Below are 23,377 nucleotides of genomic sequence, written 5' to 3' on the forward strand. Positions count from 1 at the left end.
ATTTATGGATCTCTTGGACAATCTTTCCTCACTCATCCTCTCCATGTGCCCAAACCACTTCAAAACACCCTCTTCTGCTCTCTCAACCACGCTCTTTTTATTTCCACACATCTCTCTTACCCTTACGTTACTCACTCGATCAAACCACCTCACACCACACATTGTCCTCAAACATCTCATTTCTAGCACATCCATCCTCCTGCGCACAACTCTATCCATAGCCCACGCCTCGCAACCATACAACATTGTTGGAACCACTATTCCTTCAAACATACCCATTTTTGCTTTCCGAGATAATGTTCTCGACTTCCACACATTCTTCAAGGCCCCCAGAATTTTCGCCCCCTCCCCCACCCTATGATCCACTTCCGCTTCCATGGTTCCATCCGCTGCCAGATCCACTCCCAGATATCTAAAACACTTCACTTCCTCCAGTTTTTCTCCATTCAAACTCACCTCCCAATTGACTTGACCCTCAACCCTACTGTACCTAATAACCTTGCTCTTATTCACATTTACTCTTAACTTTCTTCTTCCACACACTTTACCAAACTCAGTCACCAGCTTCTGCAGTTTCTCACATGAATCAGCCACCAGCGCTGTATCATCAGCAAACAACAACTGACTCACTTCCCAAGCTCTCTCATCCCCAACAGACTTCATACTTGCCCCTCTTTCCAAAACTCTTGCATTTACCTCCCTAACAACCCCATCCATTGACAAATTAAACAACCATGGAGACATCACACACCCCTGCCGCAAACCTACATTCACTGAGAACCAATCACTTTCCTCTCTTCCTACACGTACACATGCCTTAGATCCTCGATAAAAACTTTTCACTGCTTCTAACAACTTTCCTCCCACACCATATATTCTTAATACCTTCTACAGAGCATCTCTATCAACTCTATCATATGCCTTCTCCAGATCCATAAATGCTACATACAAATCCATTTGCTTTTCTAAGTATTTCTCACATACATTCTTCAAAGCAAACACCTGATCCACACATCCTCTACCACTTCTGAAACCACACTGCTCTTCCCCAATCTGATGCTCTGTACATGCCTTCACCCTCTCAATCAATACCCTCCCATATAACTTACCAGGAATACTCAACAAACTTATACCTCTGTAATTTGAGCACTCACTCTTATCCCCTTTGCCTTTGTACAATGGCACTATGCACGCATTCCGCCAATCCTCAGGCACCTCACCATGAGTCATACATACATTAAATAACCTTACCAACCAGTCAGCAATACAGTCACCCCCTTTTTTAATAAATTCCACTGCAATACCATCCAAACCTGCTGCCTTGCCGGCTTTCATCTTCCGCAAAGCTTTCACTACCTCTTCTCTGTTTACCAAATCATTTTCCCTAACCCTCTCACTTTGCACACCACCTCGACCAAAACACCCTATATCTGCCACTCTATCATCAAACACATTCAACAAACCTTCAAAATACTCACTCCATCTCCTTCTCACATCACCACTACTTGTTATCACCTCCCCATTTGCGCCCTTCACTGAAGTTCCCATTTGCTCCCTTGTCTTACGCACTTTATTTACCTCCTTCCAGAACATCTTTTTATTCTCCCTAAAATTTAATGATACTCTCTCACCCCAACTCTCATTTGCCCTTTTTTTTACCTCTTGCACCTTTCTCTTGACCTCCTGTCTCTTTCTTTTATACATCTCCCACTCAATTGCATTTTTTCCCTGCAAAAATCGTCCAAATGCCTCTCTCTTCTCTTTCACTAATACTCTTACTTCTTCATCCCACCACTCACTACCCTTTCTAATCAACCCACCTCCCACTCTTCTCATGCCACAAGCATCTTTTGCGCAATCCATCACTGATTCCCTAAATACATCCCATTCCTCCCCCACTCCCCTTACTTCCATTGTTCTCACCTTTTTCCATTCTGTACTCAGTCTCTCCTGGTACTTCCTCACACAGGTCTCCTTCTCAAGCTCACTTACTCTCACCACCCTCTTCACCCCAACATTCACTCTTCTTTTCTGAAAACCCATACAAATCTTCACCTTAGCCTCCACAAGATAATGATCAGACATCCCTCCAGTTGCACCTCTCAGCACATTAACATCCAAAAGTCTCTCTTTCGCACGCCTGTCAATTAACACGTAATCCAATAACGCTCTCTGGCCATCTCTCCTACTTACATAAGTATACTTATGTATATCTCGCTTTTTAAACCAGGTATTCCCAATCATCAGTCCTTTTTCAGCACATAAATCTACAAGCTCTTCACCATTTCCATTTACAACACTGAACACCCCATGTATACCAATTATTCCCTCAACTGCCACATTACTCACCTTTGCATTCAAATGACCAAGAGGATATATGTGTCGGAGGTGGAGGGAGCAAGGAGAAGAGGGAGACCAAATTGGAGGTGGAAAGATGGAGTGAAAAAGTGTGATCGGGGCCTGAACATGCAGGAGGGTGAAAGGAGGGCAAGGAATAGAGTGAATTGGAGCGATGTGGTATACCGGGGTTGACGTGCTGTCAGTGGATTGAATCAAGGCATGTGAAGCGTCTGGGGTAAACCATGGAAAGCTGTGTAGGTATGTATATTTGCGTGTGTGGACGTATGTATATACATGTGTATGGGGGGGGGTTTGGCCATTTCTTTCGTCTGTTTCCTTGCGCTACCTCGCAAACGCGGGAGACAGCGACAAAGTATAAAAAAAAAAAAAAAAAAAAAATTATGGATCTGGAGAAGGCATATGGTGGAGTGAATAAAGATGCTTTGTGGAAGGTTTTAAGAGTATATGGTGTGGGAGGTAAGTTAATGGAAGCAGTGAAAAGTTTTTACCAAGGATGTAAGGCAAGTGTGTGAGTAGGAAGAGAGGAGAGTGAGTGGTTCCCAGTGAATGTTGGTTTGTGGCAGGGATGCATGATGTCCCCATGGTTGAGAGAGGAGAAGACGGTGTGTTGAAATGGTGTGGACACATGGAGAGAATGAGTGAGGAAAGACTGACAAAGAGGATATATGTGTCAGAGATGGAGGGAAGGAGAGGCGGGAGACCAAATTGGAGGTGGAAGGATGGAGTGAAAAAGATTTTGAGCAGTTGGGGCTTAATAATACAGAAGGGTGAAAGGTGTGCAAGGAACAGAGTGAATTGGAACGATGTGGTATACCAGGATTGACGTGCTGTCAATGGACTGAACCAGGGCATGTGAAGCATCTGGGGTAAACCATGGAAAGGTCTGTGGGGCCTGGATGTGGATAGGGAGCTGTGGTTTCGGTGCATTACACATGACAGCTAGACACTGAGTGTGAATAATTGTGGCCTTTTTGTCTGTTTCTGGTGCTACCTCACTGAAGGGGGAGGGAATGTTGTTTCATGTGTTGCGGGGTGGCAACGGGAATGGATGAAGGCAAGCATGAATGTGTACGTGTGTATATATGTATATATCTGTGTATGTACATTTATGTATACGGTGAAATGTATATGTATGTATATGAGCGTGTGTGGGCGTTTATGTATATACACGTGTATGTAGGTGGCTTGGGCCATTCCTCGTCTATTTCCTTGCACTACCTTGCTAACACGGGAGACAGCGGTTAAGTATATATAAAAAAAATACTCTTTTCATTTAATACTAATGTATTACGTTCTATACCTGTGAGAAAATGACATTACATAAGCGTATTTGTGAAGTAACAGAGATGTTACCAGGAAAAACTGTAGATTTGTTATTTCTCTTATGAGCTTGTACTGAAATACAATGCTGATTTAAACAATATAATGATATACATATTCTTACAATATAAGAATACAGTATCAAAAATTTTCATAAACAGAAACTGTACTTTACTCATCAGAGCAGTTGTTGGTGATCACAAGCATGGGTTACTTTGGATTACTATCAGATTTATCAGACTAATCCTGATAAATCTGATAATAGTCCAATCAGGCTTTGAGTGCCAAATAATGTCAATTTCTGATATATGTAGTGTCTGATATGTCAAGGTATTACTGTACACCTAAATTGGCTCACACCTGCTCCTTTCATATCAATACTGTACTATAAGTTTTGTCATTCATTTCACTTAAAGCACAATTTATATTACGAAATTCTATTCAGCCATCCTTGCTGCGAGTATTATCAAAATGTTTACATTCTAGTTAGGTGTACAGGAAAGTAAAGACAGAAAGAGTGGAGTTGTGCAATAAGGAACTGACAGCACAGGAACAATGTGGCTTCAGAAGTAGGTTATGTGCGGATCAAGTGCTGCTTTGAGGTATGTGTACAAGCAATACTTGGAGAAAGAGTGGCATTTATGGATCTGAAGCGAGCGTATGGTAGGGTTGAAACAGATGCCTTAAAGTACTACAGATTTTTGAGATATAGGGAAAATTACTGAATAAAGTGAAGAATTTATTTAGGCTGAGTAAGGAATAGGCATGAGAAGAGTGTAGGGAACAGGAGATTCCTAGTGCATGTGAGTCTGCATCAAAGGTATGTGATGTCACATGGATATCTTTATGTTCCAGGTAGTAAGGTGAGTGAGGTAAATGAAAGGGTCTTAGAGCAAGGAGTTGGTTTACAGTATGCTAGAGGAAGGGGAGCATGGAAAGTAAATCAAAGGCTGATGATAAAGTTTGAGATACTGTATGCAGGAAGTTGAAGGTCAATGTGAACAAAAGTAAGGTAATGAGGTTCAAAAGGGTGGTGAAACAGGACTGCTTGACTGCAGGGCTTAATGGGTGGACCTGGAGAAAAAGAAGTTCTTAAAACTTGGGAGTGGAGATGGTATCACAGGGAATCATGAAAGATAAAGGGAGTCACAGGGTGGAAGAAGGGGTTACAATCCTCAGTACATTAAGAAGTAGGAGCAACAGATAGAAGTACTAGGTAGGAACATTAGGCAGAAGTATTAATTAGAAACATTAGGCAGAAGCAATAAGTGGGAACATTAGGCAGGATCATTAGGTAGAAGTGGTAGGGTGGAACAACAGGCAGGGGCATTAGGTAAAAGTAGTAGGTAGGAACATTAGGTAGGTACACATATTCGGTAGAAGTCGTCGGTTGGAATAAACTTTTGGAAATAATGTGCAAGAGTTACCCTCTGCCAGTGGCCTGTTAAGGGTGAGGCAGCACTATAGGCTAAAAAGTAGCACTGGAGTTCACCAGTTATGGTCACTCTTTGCCATGGCCACTCATTTCACGGAGCTCCCGGAGGGAATGGAGCTCTGAGATATAAATAGATAGACAGACATTAAGAGGTGTGTGGAAGATGTCAGTGTCTGTAAGGGTAAAGATGAGTATGTTAATGGCAGAACAGTAGTGTATAGATACAAGTCATGGGGCTTGAATGTAAAGGACAGGAAGAGGGTGGATGTGCTGGAAATAAAATGCCTGAGGATATGTGGTTATGAATCAGGTTGACAATGTAAGCAATAGTATCATCAGAGAGCGTAACAGCTGACAAGGATGTGGATACACAGTCTGGACACTTGCAAAGGATGAGGAAGAAGATTGAAAATGAGCACCTACATGCAAAGCCATGAGGAAATGGTAAGATGTAATAAAAGTGGCTTTGGATCAATATGGCCAGAGCATTCAAAAAGGGGAGGTGTGTACCGGATGAAAACATACTGGAGCAATGTGTTGTTAACGGGAAAAATAATGGCATGTGAAGAGGTCAAGGGGAACTGTGAAATAGTATGTAAGGTTGGCTGTACATCTTAAACTCTGATGTCAGTCCATGAAAACAAGACTGGATGTGTGCAAGTAGGGTTATCATTCATATGCATAACAGGACTATTCCTATGTGTGGTTATAACACATGAAAAGTCGCCTTCGGCAAGGTTGTAACACTGTCACTGAACAAAAATCAATGCAATCTCATCGAGGAACTTCTGCCAAAGGAGCCAATCATTTCTCTGTTAATGTAATACAGCCTTGAAGCTTAAGGATCCCCATTAAAAGTGCCCTTGGATTATATAATCAATTAAGATATCAATTCACCGACTCCTCATGCTATCTAACTAAGGCAACAAAGATGATAAAACATACAAAAAATGTGTGTTATTGTAGCTTATCCTTCTTTCATCCAACCAAATTCATAATGTAAATTTTTTCCCCAAATGCAGCCAACCTGCTATCATTTACATTATCACTAAATGCCTCCTTCTTATGGAATGTTCATTCTTCTTGTCCTCCTGCTCATTCTGCTATCAACATTCACAAATACCAATATGGCAGATATCTATTCTTTCTCAGCCACTTTGGTATGTCAGTTTATGTGCTAACATAAAAGATCTCTTTAAAATAGCTAACAATTCTATTCATATAATGCAGCTGCAGTTCATGTGCTAACATAAAAGATCTCTTTAAAATAGCTAACAATTCTATTCATATAATGCAGCTGCTGCACTCTGGTAAATGCTGTAATGTTTGCTATAAAACCAAGTAATTCTGTAGACTCATTCAGTTTTTAGGAAAATAATGCAATTGTGTATAACTTAAACTCTAAGGCGTTGACCTTACTTAATGTCAAATAAATGGGAGTGCCTATGACTCATACTTTTATCATAACTTATCACAATCATCTTCTTCTTTCTTTTATACTTATCTGTTGTTCCCTGTGTTTGCGAGGTAGCACTAGGAACAGAAAAAGAAAAGGCCTTATTCGCTCACATCCATTCTCCAGCTGTCATGTGTAATGAATCAAAAGCACAGCTCTCTATCCACAACTAGTCCCTAAAGACCTTTACGTGATTTTCCAAGCTGCTTTATATTTGATGCGCAGATAATAAATAATCCTGAATCCTTCCATTAAGCAGTCAATACTATAGATTTTGGTGAATCTAGAAATTCATGAGTAAATTGAAATTAGTCTACATTAATCAAGGGTATCCTAAATGTGTTTTGTTACATTCTCATCTGTTTTCTCTATGGTATAACCCCCAGATATCCTGCTTGCCCCCAAATCAGTTAATTGTTTATACTAAAACAGTGTGGGTGGTTATCGGGTGGTAGGCGGCCAATGACCAGGGAGGTATATTACTAGTACTACCTGCCTGGGTATTGGAAGGATTAGTGATGACTGCATAGTAAGCCAGCGACCAAGGAGGTATATTACTAGCACTACCTGCCCGGGTATCGGAAGGGTTAATGACGGCTGCATAGTAAGCCAGCACTTTCAAGGTTGTTAAGTTGCACTTAGCTGACCCAGGTAGTTGTCTTTTCTTTCTGCCACACCCACACTTGGATTACTGGCATTTTGTCCACACATACAATCTCTCCTTGTCATACTAAACACTTAACAACGCTTAACTCACAAAGCTTATTCTTTGTAACTCTAAATTTTCCTACAGTGAGCACTACGCACTAGCCCTGCCTTTTGGCAAATGATAGGAGCAATAGATAAAAGTAGTTGGTAGGCAGCCAATGACCAGGGAGGTATATTACCAGTACTACCTGCCCGGGTATCAGGAGGGTTAATGAAATCTGCTTCGTGAGCCAGCATTTTAGTGGTTGTCAAGTTGCACTCTTCTGACCCAAGTAGCTGTCTTTTCTTTCTGCCTCACTAACATGTGGACTACTGGCATTGTCCACAAACATACGATCTCTTCTTGTCATGTGTAACACTTGAAAACACTTATTTCACGAAGCTGATTCTTCATAACTATAGATTTTCCTGCAGTGAACACTAGGTGCTAGCCCTACCTTTTGGCAAAATGGTGGGAGTATTAGACAGAAGTAGTGGGTAGGAATATTTAGGAAGGAACATTAGGTAGCAGATCGCAGGAGCATTAGACAAGAGCAGTCATTAGGAACATTAGGTAGGAGCCTCTGCAAACACTATGCTAGACTTGCCCTCTGCCAGTAGCCTGTTAAGTGTGAGGCACTAAAGGCTAAGAAGCAGCATTGAAGTTCTTTGGTTAAAGAGACTCTGTTGTCATGGCCACCTCTTTGAGGGAGTTCTAATTGGAACAGGCATCAGAGATATTGATAAACAGAGAAAATACACAGTAGTAGGTATAAACATTTAGGCAAGAGCATTTGGTTGAAGCAATATGTAGGAACATCAGAATGGGTCAAAGGAGTGCAACTTGACAACCACAGAAGTGCTAGCTCACTACTCGGCTGTCACTAACTCTCCCAAAAGCCAGGTGGGTATTACTGGTGTGTGTGTGCATGTGTGTGTGTGTGTGTGTGTGTGTGGGTGGGGTGGGGGGGAATCTAGCTGGCTGGTTGGCGGAAGTCTCAAACAGAAAATTCCAGTGCTGCTTCTTAGCATTCAATGCCTCACCCTTAATAGGCCACTGGCAAAGGGCATCTCTAGATCCTACTGACACCTGCTGCCAAATGATCCTGCCTAATATTCCTTTCATTTACTTCTACCTAATGCTCCTACCTAAATGTTCCTCTCAACTACTATCTATTGCTCCTGCCATTCTGCCAAAAGGTATAGTGCTCACCGCAGGAAAATCTAGAGTTATGAAGAATGAGCTGTGTGAGTTGAGTGTTGTCAAGTGTTATGTCTGACAAGGAGAGTTGTATGCTTGTGAAGATACCAGTAGTGTAGGTGTGGGAAAAGCAGATAGAAAAGACACCTACCTGGGTCAGAAGAATGTAATCTGACAATCACTGAAGTGCAGGCTCACTACACAGCCATCACTAACGCTTCTGATACTCAGGTGGTTAGCACAGGTAATTTACCTCCCTGGTTGCTAGCTGCCTACCAACAACTAAATCAGTAATGAATGAAAATAAAATCTATCAGAATTCATAGTCAACAGGTCTTGCTGTGGGCAAGATAAGGTGACCAGTTCCTTCAGCTCATATGCTGTTACAAAATTATATGCTATACTCACAAAATATATCAGATATATAATTCATATCTACAAAACAGTAAAGGAAACCCCCATTATGAATAATTCTTTTAGCTCCTTTCTTGATAGTTACCTCTGTGAATATAATCTTTTTTGTTCCATTATTTGATCATTATACATCTTGTCACACAGAGGTTCAACCAAAGAAACCAGATTTAGCAGTTCTGAGCTGTGAAGTGTTTTCAGAATGTAGTTGTAGTTGTTGAGACGGAACACTGCTCGCAGAGTAGAATCATTGTATGCCTCACTACGGCTTACTAATGCCAATCCTAAGTTCACTAGCACTCTTTCTGAAAAGATGAAGGTTATGCAATTCACATTAAGTTAGTTAATACTTTTGTAACTGATAACAATGAGAAAACTACAACTACTGATGATGATAATAATTATAATAATTTTTTGTTACTACTTGTTCACCAATTCCCACAGCAATGAAGCAGGGCCACGAAGAGACAAAGAATGGCCTGTTTCCCTCACATTCACTCTCTAGCTACTGCTTCATATGTCCTGGTTCAGCTCACTGACAGCGCATTATCCCCTGTATACCATATCATTCCATTAATGATGACATGCTTATACCTAATTGACTTTCCTGCTTTAGGACATTAGTATCATGAACGAATGAACAATAGCCTCATTTGCACACATCCACTCTCTAGTTGTCATGTATAATATACCAAAACCACAAACTACTTTCTACAGACAAGCCACACACACTATGCCATAATTTACCTTGATCACCTCATATCCTCTGCTTAAGCCATTATAATTATTTCTTTTTTATGAGCTTACCCTTCCTTTTTTAGTGAGACAGCATCAGGAATTGAGCTTCAAAAGAAAAATTCTCACTCTGCTTCTTCTGTCCTTACTTTGGAAATGATAATACAAGAAGAGAGGATTTCTACATCCCCCTGATCCACATACCTTTTTGTCACCTACATCATGCTGGAGATGCATGCACAGTATTCTTCCTTCCATTCTCAGGGATATACAATAATGATAAAAACAACTTTTTTATTAAGGCTGTCTTAACATTCACAATAATATGTGAGGGATATTCTCAAATATTCTAAAAATTTATACTTAATCACCATCTCCCGCGTCAGCCAGGTAGCGCAAGGAAACAGACGAGAAATGGCTTAACCCACCGACGTACACATGTATATACATAAACATCCATACACGCATATATACACATATATACATTTCAACATATATACATACACAGACATATACATGTATACACATGTACACATTAACACTTGCTGCCTTCATCCATTCCTGTCACCACCCAACCACACATGAAATAGCATCCCCCCACAAGCAAGGTAGCGCCAGGAAAAGACAAAAAAGGCCACTCAGTCTCTAGCTGTCATGTGTAATGCATCGAAACCACAGCTCCCTTTCCACATCCAGGCCCCACAGACCTTTCCATGGTTTACCCGAGATGCTTCACATGCCCTGGTTCAATCCACTGACAGCACGTCAACCCCGGTATACCACATCGTTCCCATTCACTCTATTCCTTGCATGCCTTTCACCCTCCTGTATGTTCAGGCCCCGATCACTCAAAATCTTATTCACTCCATCCTTCCACCTCTAATTTGGTCTCCCACTTCTCCTTCCCTCCACCTCTGACACATATATCCTCTTTGTCAATCTTTTCTCACCCATTCTCTCCATGTGTCCAAACCATTTCAACACACCCTCTTCTGCTCTCTCAACCACACTCTTTTTATTACCTACTCGATCAAACCACTTCACACCACATATTGTCCTCAAACATTTCATTTCCAACACATCCATCCTCCTCTGCACAACCCTATCTATACCCAATGCCTTGCAGCCATATAACATAGTTAGAACCACTATTCCTTCAAACATACCTCCCCCCATCTACCCTGTGACTCACTTCTGCTTCCAATGGTTCCAGTTTTTCTTCATTCAAATTTAACTCCCAATTAACTTGTCTTTCAACCCTACTAAACCTAATAACCTTGCTCTTATTCATAGTTACTCTCAACTTTCTTCTTTCACACACTTTACCAAACTCAGTCACCAGCTTCTGCAGTATCTCACTCGAATCAGCCACCAGTGCTGTATCATCAGCGAAGACCTGACTCACTTCCCAAGCCCTCTCATCCACAACAGACTGCATACTTGCCCCTCTCTCTCCAAAACTCTTGCATTCACCTCCCTAATAACCCCATCCATAAACAAATTAAACAACCAAGGAGACATCATGCACCCCTACCACAAACCAACATTCACAGGGAACCAATCACTTTCCTCTCTTCCTACTCATACACATGCCTTACATCCTTGGTAAAAACTTTTCACTGCTTCTAGCAACTTACCTCTCACACCATATACTCTTAAAACCTTCCACAAAACATTTCTATAAACCCTATCAAATGCCTTCTCCAGATCCATAATTGCTACATACAAATCCATCTGTTTTTCGAAGTATTTTCTCACATACATTCTTGAAAGCAAACACTTGATCCACGCATCCTTTACCACTTCTGAAACCACAATGCTCTTCCCCAATCTGATGCTCTGTACATGCCTTTACCCTCTAAATCAATATTATTATTATTATCATTTTGCTTTGTCGCTGTCTCCCGCGTTTGCGAGGTAGCGCAAGGAAACAGATGAAAGAAATGGCCCAACCCACCCCCATACACATGTATATACATACACGTCCACACACGCAAATATACATACCTATACATCTCAATGTACACATATATATATACACACACAGACACATACATATATACCCATGCACACAATTCACACTGTCTGCCTTTATTCATTCCCATCACCACCTCGCCACACATGGAATACCATCCCCCTCCCCCCTCATGTGTGCGAGGTAGCACTAGGAAAAGACAACAAAGGCCCCATTCATTCACACTCAGTCTCTAGCTGTCATGCAATAATGCCTGAAACCACAGCTCCCTTTCCACATCCAGGCCCCACACAACTTTCCATGGTTTACCCCAGGTGCTTCACATGCCCTGATTCAATCCACTGACAGCACGTCAACCCCAGTATACCACATCGATCCAATTCACTCTATTCCTTGCCCTCCTTTCACCCTCCTGCATGTTCAGGCCCCGATCACACAAAATCTTTTTCACTCTATCTTTCCACCTCCAATTTGGTCTCCCACTTCTCCTCGTTCCCTCCACCTCCGACACATATATCCTCTTGGTCAATCTTTCCTCACTCATTCTCTCCATGTACCCAAACCATTTCAAAACACCCTCTTCTGCTCTCTCAACCACACTCTTTTTATTTCCACACATCTCTCTTACCCTTAAGTTACTTACTCGATCAAACCACCTCACACCACACATTGTCCTCAAACATCTCATTTCCAGCACATCCACCCTCCTGCGCACAACTCTATCCATGGCCCACGCCTCGCAACCATACAACATTGTTGGAACCACTATTCCTTCAAACATACCCATTTTTGCTTTCCAAGATAATGTTCTTGACTTCTACACATTCTTCAAGGCTCCCAGGATTTTCGCCCCCTCCCCCACCCTATGATCCACTTCTGCTTCCATCCATCCGCTGCCAGATCCACTTCCACATATCTAAAACACTTTACTTCCTCCAGTTTTTCTCCATTCAAACTTACCTCCCAATTGACTTGACCCACAACCCTACTGTACCTAATAACCTTGCTCTTATTCACATTTACTCTTAACTTTCTTCTTTCACACACTCTCAGTCACCAGCCTCTGCAGTTTCTCACATGAATCAGCCACCAGCGCTGTATCATCGGCGAACAACAACTGACTCACTTCCCAAGCTCTCTCATCCACAACAGACTTCATACTTGCCCCTCTTTCCAAAACTCTTGCATTCACCTCCCTAACAACCCCATCCATAAACAAATTAAACAACCATGGAGACATCACACACCACTGCCACAAACCTACATTCACTGAGAACCAATCAATTTCCTCTCTTCCTACACGTACACATGCCTTACATCCTCGATAAAAACTTTTCACTGCTTCTAACAACTTGCCTCCCACACCATATATTCTTGATACCTTCCACAGAGCATCTCTATCAACTCTATCATATGCCTTCTCCAGATCCATAAATGCTACATACAAATCCATTTGCTTTTCTAAGTATTTCTCACATACATTCTTCAAAGCAAACACCTGATCCACACATCCTCTACCACTTCTGAAACCACACTGCTCTTCCCCAATCTGATGCTCTGTACATGCCTTCACCCTCTCAATCAATACCCTCCCGTATAATTTACCAGGAATACTCAACAAACTTACACCTCTGAAATTTGAGCACTCACTCTTATCCCCTTTGCCTTTGTACAATGGCACTATGCATGCATTTTGCCAATCCTCAGGCACCTCACCATGAGTCATACATATATTAAATAACCTTACCAACCAGTCAATAATACAGTCACCTCCTTTTTTAATAAATTCCACTGCAATACCATCCAAACCTGCTGCCTTGCCGGCTTCCATCTTCCGCAAAGCTTTTACTAACTCTTCTCTGTTTACCAAATCATTTTCCCTAACCCTCTCACTTTGCACACCACCTCGACCAAAACACCCTATATCTGTCACTCTATCATCAAACACATTCAACAAACCTTCAAAATACTCACTCCATCTCCTTCTCACATCACCACTACTTGTTATCACCTCCCCATTTGCGCCCTTCACTGAAGTTCCCATTTGCTCCCTTGTCTTATGCACTTTATTTACCTCCTTCCAGAACATCTTTTTATTCTCCCTAAAATTTAATGATACTCTCTCACCCCAACTCTCATTTGCCCTCTTTTTCACCTCTTGCACCTTTCTCTTGACCTCCTGTCTCTTTCTTTTATACATCTCCCACTCAATTGCATTTTTTCCCTGCAAAAACCATCCAAATGCCTCTCTCTTCTCTTTCACTAATAATCTTCTTACTTCTTCATCCCACCACTCACTACCCTTTCTAATCAACCCACCTCCCACTCTTCTCATGCCACAAGCATCTTTTGCACAATCCATCACTGATTCCCTAAATACATCCCATTCCTCCCCCACTCCCCTTACTTCCATTGTTCTCACCTTTTTCCATTCTGTACTCAGTCTCTCCTGGTTCTTCCTCACACAAGTCTCCTTCCCAAGCTCACTTACTCTCACCACCCTCTTCACCCCAAAATTCACTCTTCTTTGGGAATACCTGGTTTAAAAAGCGAGATATACATAAGTATATGTATGTAAGTAGGAGAGATGGCCAGAGAGCATTATTGGATTATGTGTTAATTGACAGTCGCGTGAATGAGAGACTTTTGGATATTAATGTGCTGAGAGGTGCAACTGGAGGGATGTCTGATCATTATCTTGTGGAGGCGAAGGTGAAGATTTGTAGAGGTTTTCAGAAAAGAAGAGAGAATGTTGGGGTGAAGAGGGTGGTGAGAGTAAGTGAGCCTGGGAAGGAGACTTGTGTGAGGAAGTATCAGGAGAGACTGAGTACAGAATGGAAAAAGGTGAGAACAAAGGAGGTAAGGGGAGTGGGGGGGAGGAATGGGATGTATTTAGGGAAGCAGTGATGGCTTGCGCAAAAGATACTTGTGGCATGAAAAGCGTGGGAGGTGGGTTGATTAGAAAGGGTAGTGAGTGGTGGATGAAGAAGTAAAATTATTAGTGAAAGAGAAGAGAGAGGCATTTGGACGATTTTTGCAGGGAAAAATGCAAATGAATGGGAGATGTATAAAAGAAAGAGGCAGGAGGTCAAGAGATAGGTGCAAGAGGTGAAATAGAGGGCAAATGAGAGTTGGGGTGAGAGAGTATCATTAAATTTTAGGGAGAATAAAAAGATGTTCTGGAAGGAGGTAAATAAAGTGCGTAAGACAAGGGAACAAATGGAAACTTCAGTGAAGGGGGCTAATGGGGAGGTAATAACAAGTAGTGGTGATGTGAGAAGGAGATGGAGTGAGTATTTTGAAGGTTTGTTGAATGTGTTCGATGATAGAGTGACAGATATAGGGTGTTTTGGTGGAGGTGGTGTGCAAAGTGAGAGTGTTAGGGAAAATAATTTGGTAAACATAGAAGAGGTCAAGTCAATTGGGAGGTAAGTTTGAATGGAGAAAAACTGGAGGAAGTAAAGTGTTTTAGATATCTGGGAGTGGATCTGGCAGTGGATGGAACCATGGAAGCGGAAGTGAATCATAGGGTGGGGGAGGGAGCGAAAATCCTGGGAGCCTTGAAGAATGTGTGGAAGTCAAGAACATCATCTCGGAAAGCAAAAATGGGTATGTTTGAAGAAATAGTGGTTCCAACAATGTTGTATGGTTGCGAGGCGTGGGCTATGGATAGAGTTGTGCGCAGGAGCGTGGATGTGCTGGAAATGAGATGTTTGAGGACAATGTGTGGTGTGAGGTGGTTTGATCGAGTAAGTAACGTAAGGGTAAGAGAGATGTGTGGAAATAAAAAGAGCGTGGTTGAGAGAGCAGAAGAGGGTGTTTTGAAATGGTTTGGGCACATGGAGAGAATGAGTGAGGAAAGATTGACTAAGAGGATATATGTGTCGGAGGCGGAGGGAACGAGGAGAAGTGGGAGACCAAATTGGAGGTGGAAAGATGGAGTGAAAAAGATTTTGTGTGATCGGGACCTGAACATGCAGGAGGGTGAAAGGAGGGCAAGGAATAAAGTGAATTGGATCGATGTGGTATACCGGGGTTGACGTGCTGTCAGTGGATTGAATCAGGGCATGTGAAGAGTCTGGGGTAAACCATGGAAAGTTGTGTGGGGCCTGGATGTGGAAAGGGAGCTGTGGTTTCGGGCATTATTGCGTGGCAGCTAGAGACTGAGTGTGAACGAATGGGGCCTTTGTTGTCTTTTCCTAGTGCTACCTCGCACACATGAGGGGAGAGGGGGAAGGTATTCCATGTGTGGCGAGGTGGCGATGGGAGTGAATGGGGGCAGACAGTGTGAATTGTGTGCATGGGTATATATGTATGTGTCTGTGTAGTATATATATGTGTACACTGAGATGTCTAGGTATGTATATTTGCGTGTGTGGACGTGTGTGTGTATACACTGTGTATGGGGGTGGGTTGGGCCATTTCTTTCGTCTGTTTCCTTGCGCTACCTCACAAACGCGGGAGACAGCGACAAAGCAAAATAAATAAAAAAAATATAATGATTCATGGTGAGGTGCCTGAGGATTGGCAGAATGCTTGCATAGTGCCATTGTACAAAGGCAAAGGGGATAAGAGTGAGTGCTCAAATTACAGAGGTATAAGTTTGTTGAGTATTTCTGGTAAATTATATGGGAGGGTATTGATTGAGAGGGTGAAGGCATGTACAGAGCATCAGATTGGGGAAGAGCAGTGTGGTTTCAGAAGTGGTAGAGGATGTGTGGATCAGGTGTTTGCTTTGAAGAATGTATGTGAGAAATACTTAGAAAAGCAAATGGATTTGTATGTAGCATTTATGGATCTGGAGAAGGCATATGATAGAGTTCATAGAGATGCTCTGTGGAAGGTACTAAGAATATATGGTGTGGGAGGCAAGTTGTTAGAAGCAGTGAAAAGTTTTTATCGAGGATGTAAGGCATGTGTACGTGTAGGAAGAGAGGAAAGTGATTGGTTCTCAGTGAATGTAGGTTTGCGGCAAGGGTGTGTGATGTCTCCATGGTTGTTTAATTTGTTTATGGATGGGGTTGTTAGGGAGGTGAATGCAAGAGTTTTGGAAAGAGGGGCAAGTATGCAGTCTGTTGGGGATGAGAGAGCTTGGGAAGTGAGTCAGTTGTTGTTCGCTGATGATACAGCGCTGGTGGCTGATTCATGTGAGAAACTGCAGAAGCTGGTGACTGAGTTTGGTAAAGTGTGTGAAAGAAGAAAGTTAAGAGTAAATGTGAATAAGAGCAAGGTTATTAGGTACACTAGGGTTGAGGGTCAAGTCAATTGGGAGGTAAGTTTGAATGGAGAAAAACTGGAGGAAGTAAAGTGTTTTAGATATGTGGGAGTGGATCTGGCAGCGGATGGTACCATGGAAGAGGAAGTGAATCATAGGGTGGGGGAGGGGGCGAAAATCCTGGGAGCCTTGAAGAATATTTGGAAGTTGAGAACATTACCTCGGAAAGCAAAAATGGGTATGTTTGAAGGAATAGTGGTTCCAACAATGCTGTATGGTTGCGAGGCATGGGCTATGGATAGAGTTGTGTGCAGGAGGGAGGATGTGCAGGAAATGAGATGTTTGAGGACAATATGTGGTGTGAGGTGGTTTGATCGAGTAAGGAATGCAAGGGTAAGAGAGATGTGTGGAAATAAAAAGAGCATGGTTGAGAGAGCAGAAGAGGGTGTTTTGAAATGGTTTGGTCACATGGAGAGAATGAGTGAGGAAAGATTGACCAGGAGGATATATGTGTCGGAGGTGGAGGGAACGAGAGAAGAGGGAGACCAAATTGGAGGTGGAAAGATGGAGTGAAAAAGATTTTGTGTGATCGGGGCCTGAACATGCAGGAGGGTGAAAGGAGGGCAAAGAATAGAGTGAATTGGAGCGATGTGGTATACCGGGGTTGATGTGCTGTCAGTGGATTGAATCAAGGCATGTGTATGGGGGTGGGTTGGGCCATTTCTTTCGTCTGTTTCCTTGCACTACCTCGCAAACGCGGGAGACAGCGGCAAAAAAAAAAAAAAAAAAAAAAAAAAAAAAAAAAAAAAAAAAATTATATCTCTCTTTTTAAACCAGGTATTTCCAATCACAAGTCCTTTTTCAGCACATAAATCCAAAAGCACATCACCATTTCCATTTAAATCACTGAACACCCCATGTACACCAATTATACCCTCAACTGCCACATTACCTGCCTTTGCATTCAAATCAACCATCCCTATAACCTGGTCTCGTGCATCAAAGCTGCTAATACACTCACTTATCTGCTCCCAAAACACTTGCCTCTCATGATATCTCTTCTCATGACCAGGTGCATAGGCACCAATAATCACCCATCTCTCTCCATTCACTTTCAGTTTTACCCATATCAATCTAGAGTTTACTTTCTTACACTCCTTCACATACTCCTACAATTCCTGCTTCAGGAGTAGTGCTACTTCTTCCTTTGCTCTTGTCCTCTCACCAACCCCTGACTTTAATCCCAAGACATTCCCAAGCCACTCTTCCCCTTTACCCTTACGCTTCATTTCACTCAGAGCCAAAACATCCAGGTTTCTTTCCTCAAACATAGTACCTATCTTTTCTTTTTCCTTATCTTGGTTACATCCACATACATTTAGACACCCCAATCTGAGCTTTTGAGGAGGATGAGCACTCCCTGCATGACTCCTTCTTCTGTTTCCCCTTTTAGAAAGTCAAATACAAGAAGGGGAGGGTTTCCAGCCCCAATGCTCCCACCCCCTTTAGTCGCATTATATGACACACATGGAATGCATGGGAAGCATTCTTTCTCCCCTATCCCCAGGGATTCTAAGAATAAAATCTCAAAATTTGTTATCATCGTTAACTAAAACATAATTTTCTTCACAGTTATCTGCAACTCAACCTGGTGAATACTGTTTATGTCTGCTGTGCATTCTTTGGCATATGCTGCTCCACTGCCAGTTATACTATGTACTTCAGGAGTATTTCTGGTATATGCAGTGAGATGTATGATATTTCTGAAAGTGATACCAATAACTATGATCTTCGAAGAATGTGATCTACCTATCAATATCTCTAATACCTGTTCCCAACTGGAACTCCATGAAGGGGGTGGCCAAAGAAACAAGTCACCACAATCAGTGAACTCCAGTGCCACTTCTTAACTATTAGTGCCTCATTTTTAACATGCCACTGGCAGGGGTGCAACTCTAGTGCAGTGTTTGAAGAGTCTTCTACCTAATGTTCCAACTGACTTCTTCTCCCTAATGCTTCTACCTATTTTCTTTCATACTTGATCTCCATTTCCCATGGTAGTGAGGTAGCACCAAGAACAGGCTAAGAAGGCCATAAGGCTTCACATATTATGAGTATTAGATAACTGAGGGCACAGATCTAGTGCAGGCGACCTTGACATTACACATACTGACAAGGGCATGGAAAAAATTCATGAGATGCCACTACAAGCATTAACCAGATCACTGCTCAAAAGTTTTGTCTCCCTATGCACTGTTTAAGGAATAGAGAGATGAAGACAGTTTCAAGGACTTTGGCAAGAGCAAAGATTAGTTTCATGAGACAATAGTTAGCAGGATCAGGGTTTCCTTTCTCATGGATGGGCTGCATGTGCACATGACATGCTTCCAAGAGGGGAAAATTCTAAGTTTTTAAAAAGACAAAACTGAGAATTAGAGATTAAGGCACACTTCATAGATCACAATAAGATATGCACTCTGAACCTTATGCCTTACCCATTTGTAGCTAGGTGAGTACTTAGACTGTGTGAATAAAATGTTGGAGAGAGTACAGGTTCAGTGGAAGGGGGTGGGAAGAGGACTAGATGTGGAATCATCCAAGGAAGAATTAGAGAAAAATGTGCTGAGAAGAGTGGGTTTATCAGATGAAGAATTACCTATAGACGGGTCAGGTTGAAAAAGCAGAGGAAAGGAAAAATTGCAAAGTCTCTGGAGATGCTTTGAACAGCTTTGAAATTACTCCATGCAGAAATGAAAGCAGAATGGGATTCTAGAGAAAGGAAGTTTCATGGACGACTACGTTCTTCATGTGACACTCTTCTGAGTGAAGAGAGAGATTTAGCAGAGGAAAAGATGGACTAAATCCAAAGTATGATGATGTCCATTGTGAGTTTAGCATAATCAATTGTAAGCATCCTGGCTAGCAATGCAGGAATAGTCCCAAGGAAAGTCAGTACAAAAGCTGTGCAAAAAAGTCCAGTGAGCTCTTCAAGAATGCTAAAGCTGGCATGGGATAGGGGATGGATGAGCCCCATTGGAAATGAAAATGTTTGTGGTGGGGCTGATCTGCTTTCTTAGCCTGTTTTGACTCACCTTCCTCCTCCACTATATGTCTTCTGAATTTTTTCTCTCCCTCTTCCATTTATCTACCTCCCCTGATTAATCACTGTTAGCAGGTTTCTTTGCATGCTTAAATACCTCCTTTCTACACTGTCAGCAAGTTTCTTTGCCTGCTTAGATACCCCTTGCTAAACATAATTTTGAAAATAATCTTTACTTCCTGATCCCTTATACCCTGACCACATCTATTTTTCCATACTTGTTCACTGTTTCCTGGATTAGCAAGGTAGTGCCAGGTACAGATGAAAAAAGGCCCCATTCACTCAAATCCATTCTCTAACTGTCATGTGTATTGCAACAAAACCACAACCCCTTACTGACAACCAGACCAAAAACACCTTTCAGTGGTCTTCTTTGGCTGCTTCATGTGCACTGACACAGTCCACCAACAGGAAGGGAAGCACAGAAAGGAAATGTGTTAATATGCAAATATGTTAAAAGTCATTTTACTGACCTGATTTTACATGAGAAGCCTAGCTTAAAATGGTTAACATGGTTTATTGGACATGCAAATACAACTAAAATGATGATACTTTAAAAATTGCAGGGTAAAATTTAAACTGCATCAAGCATGAAAACTTACAATACAAAAATCTATTAAATAAATACTTACTTATATATGCTCCAAGGAGGGCTTTTGCCATATGAGACTGATCCACACCTTTAGATAAGTTGGATAAAGCTGCACTTAGGCTTGGGTCCCGCTGAAGCATTGGTGATAATGTGGCAGCATATTCTAGAAGTTGTTCCGTGAAAATGAGAGCATTGCTTGTGACTTCATGTACAGTCCCATCTTTTGGCAGGGCACGTTCTCCATCACTCTTCACACTCTCAACAAAGCCTTCCAAAGCTTTGACACACTGAATAAAGAAACAAAATCTGTATAAAAATGAAAGCATGCATCCTTCCTTCCATCTCCAATTTGGTTTCCCCATTATCCTTGCTCCCTCCACTTCTGACACACATATCCTCTTTGTCAACATTTCCTCACTCATTTTCTCCCTATGTCCAAACCATTTCAGCACACCCTCTTCTGCTCTTTCAACCACACTCTTTTTGTTACTGCTTCACACCACACATTGTCCTCAAATATTTCATTTCCAACACATCCACCCTCTTTTGCACAGCCTTATCTATAGCCCATGCCTCACATCCATATAATAATGTGGGGACTACCATTCCTTCAATATAACCATGTTTGCCCTCCAAGATGATGTTCTCTCTTTCCACACATTCAGTGCTCCTTGAACCTTTGGCCCATCCCCCCTACCCTATGACTCACTACTTCTTCCATGATTCCATTCACTGCCATGTCTACTCCCAGATATCTGAAACATTTCACTTCCTCCAATGTTTCCCCATTCAAACTCATACCCCTACTGATCTGTCCCTCATCCCTAATGAACCCAATAACGATGCTATTATTCACATTCACTTTCAACTTTCTCCTTTCACACACTTCCAAATTCAGTCACCAACTTCAGCAGCTTCTCATTTGAATCTGCCACTATCAAACAATAACTGACTCACTTCCCAGGCCCTCTCATCCCCATAGACTGCATACTTGCCCCTCTCTTCAAAACTCTCACATTTACCTCCCTTAAAACCATCCATAAACAATATGAACAACCATGGTGACATCACACACTTCCACAAACCAACCTGCACTTGGAACAATTCACTTCTCTTCCTCCTTGTACAAAAGCCTTACACCAATGATAAAAACTTCTTGCTACTTCTAGCAGCTTTGCTCCCATACCATATATTCTTAAAACATTCCACAAAGCATCTCTATCAACTATATAATATTCATTCTCAAGATCTATAAATATCACAATGCCATTTGTTTTTCTAAATATTTCTCATATACAATCTATGAAGCAAACACCTGATCCACACATCCTCAACCACTTCTGAAACCAAAGTGCTCCTCCCCAATATGATGCTCTGTGCATGCCTCCACCCTCTCAATCTATCCCCTTCCATATAACTTACCTGGTAACCTCAACAAACTTATACCAAAGTAGTTTGAACACTCAACTTTATCCCTCTTGCCTTTACTGTATACAAAGGTACCATACATGCATTATGCTAATTCTCAGGCACCTCACCATGATCCATACATACACTGAAAATCCTTAATAACCAATCGACAATAGTCACCCCCCTTTCTTAATGAATTCATCAGCAATACTATTCACTCCAGCTGCCTTGCCACATTTTGTTTTAGGCAAGGCTTTCACTGCCTCTTCTCTCTTCACCAAACCACTCTCCATGACTCTCTCACTTTGCATACCATCCTAACCTAAAAACCCTACAACTACCTCTGTATCATTAACTACATTTAACAGTCCTTCAAAATACTCACTCCATCTCCTCACTACCCATTATCATTCCTCCTCTTGCCCTTTCACTGATGTTCCCATTTATTTCCTTGTCTTTTGCACATTAGTTAATTCCCTCCAAAACATCATATGCTCCCTAAAGTTTACTGATACTCTCACCCTAACTCTCATGTGCCCTTTTTTTTCAACCCCTGTATCTTCCTCTTGACCTCCCGCTGCTTTCACTTATACATCTTCCAATGATTTGCATTCCTTTTCTGTAAGTATTGTACATAAGTATCTCTTTTCCTTTTCACTAGCAACTTTATTTCTTCATCCCACCACTCAATACCCTTTCTAATCTGCCCACCACCCACCTTTCATAAACCACATGCATCTTTTGCACATACCATCACTTCATCCATAAATACCTCCCACTCCTCACCCAACCCCCTTGCCTCTTTTACTTTTTGCCATTCTACATTCAATCTCTCCTGGTAATTCTTCACACAAGCCTCCTTTTCAGGCTCACTTACCCTCAACACTCTTTTCTCCCCAAAATTTTTTCCTCTTTTCTGAAAATCTCTACAAATATTTGCCCTTGTTTCTACAAGATAGTGATCAGACATCCTTCCAGCTGCCCCTCTCAGCACACTTACATCCACAAGCCAATGATACAGTATTTGTAGCTGATTTGAGTGAGAAACTACAGTTGTTGACTGAGTCAGGAAGAGTGTGTGAAAGGAAAAAGTTGAGAGTGAATGTGAATAAAAGAAAGGTTATTAGGTTCAGCAGGGTTGAGGGACAAGTTAGTTGGGATATAAGTTTGAAAGGAGAAAAATAGGAGGAATGGAAGTGTTCAGATATCTGGGAGTGGAGTTGGCAATGAAAGATACTATGGAAGTGGAAGTGAGTCATAGGGGGGGGGGGGGGAAAGGTTCTGGGTGATGAAAAAGTGTGGAATGAGAAAACATTATCTCAGAGAGCAAAAATAGGTATATCTGAAGGAATAGTACATAGTTTCAACAATATTACATGCATATGGTTGTGAGACATCAGCTATACACAGGGCTGCATAAAGGAGGGTGGATGTGTTGGACAATATGTGGTATGAGGTGGTTTGATCAAGTATGTAATG

The 23,377-nt window shown here is 41.8% G+C and overlaps 1 protein-coding gene across 5 annotated transcripts in view; it reads right to left on the reverse strand.

The window, feature by feature from the left end:
* Exo70 (exocyst complex component 7) overlaps positions 1-23,377 on the reverse strand; it is a 129,774-nt gene that overhangs the window by 16,647 nt on the left and 89,750 nt on the right. For 4 of the 5 annotated variants that reach the window (XR_011713630.1, XR_011713629.1, XM_071669118.1 and 1 more), the window contains exons 11-12: positions 20,529-20,775; positions 8,960-9,176 (exon numbers count right to left, since the gene is read on the reverse strand). Coding sequence is in view for 2 of the 5 variants with exons in the window: in XM_071669118.1 (XP_071525219.1) it covers positions 8,960-9,176; positions 20,529-20,775 (464 nt within the window). In the remaining 3 variants the exon portion in view is untranslated. The remainder of the gene's footprint in view (positions 1-8,959; positions 9,177-20,528; positions 20,776-23,377) is intronic. The other variant, XR_011713631.1, reaches the window with a different exon arrangement.

Source organism: Panulirus ornatus, chromosome 13 (assembly GCF_036320965.1).
Source record: "Panulirus ornatus isolate Po-2019 chromosome 13, ASM3632096v1, whole genome shotgun sequence".
Lineage (NCBI taxonomy): Eukaryota > Metazoa > Arthropoda > Malacostraca > Decapoda > Palinuridae > Panulirus > Panulirus ornatus.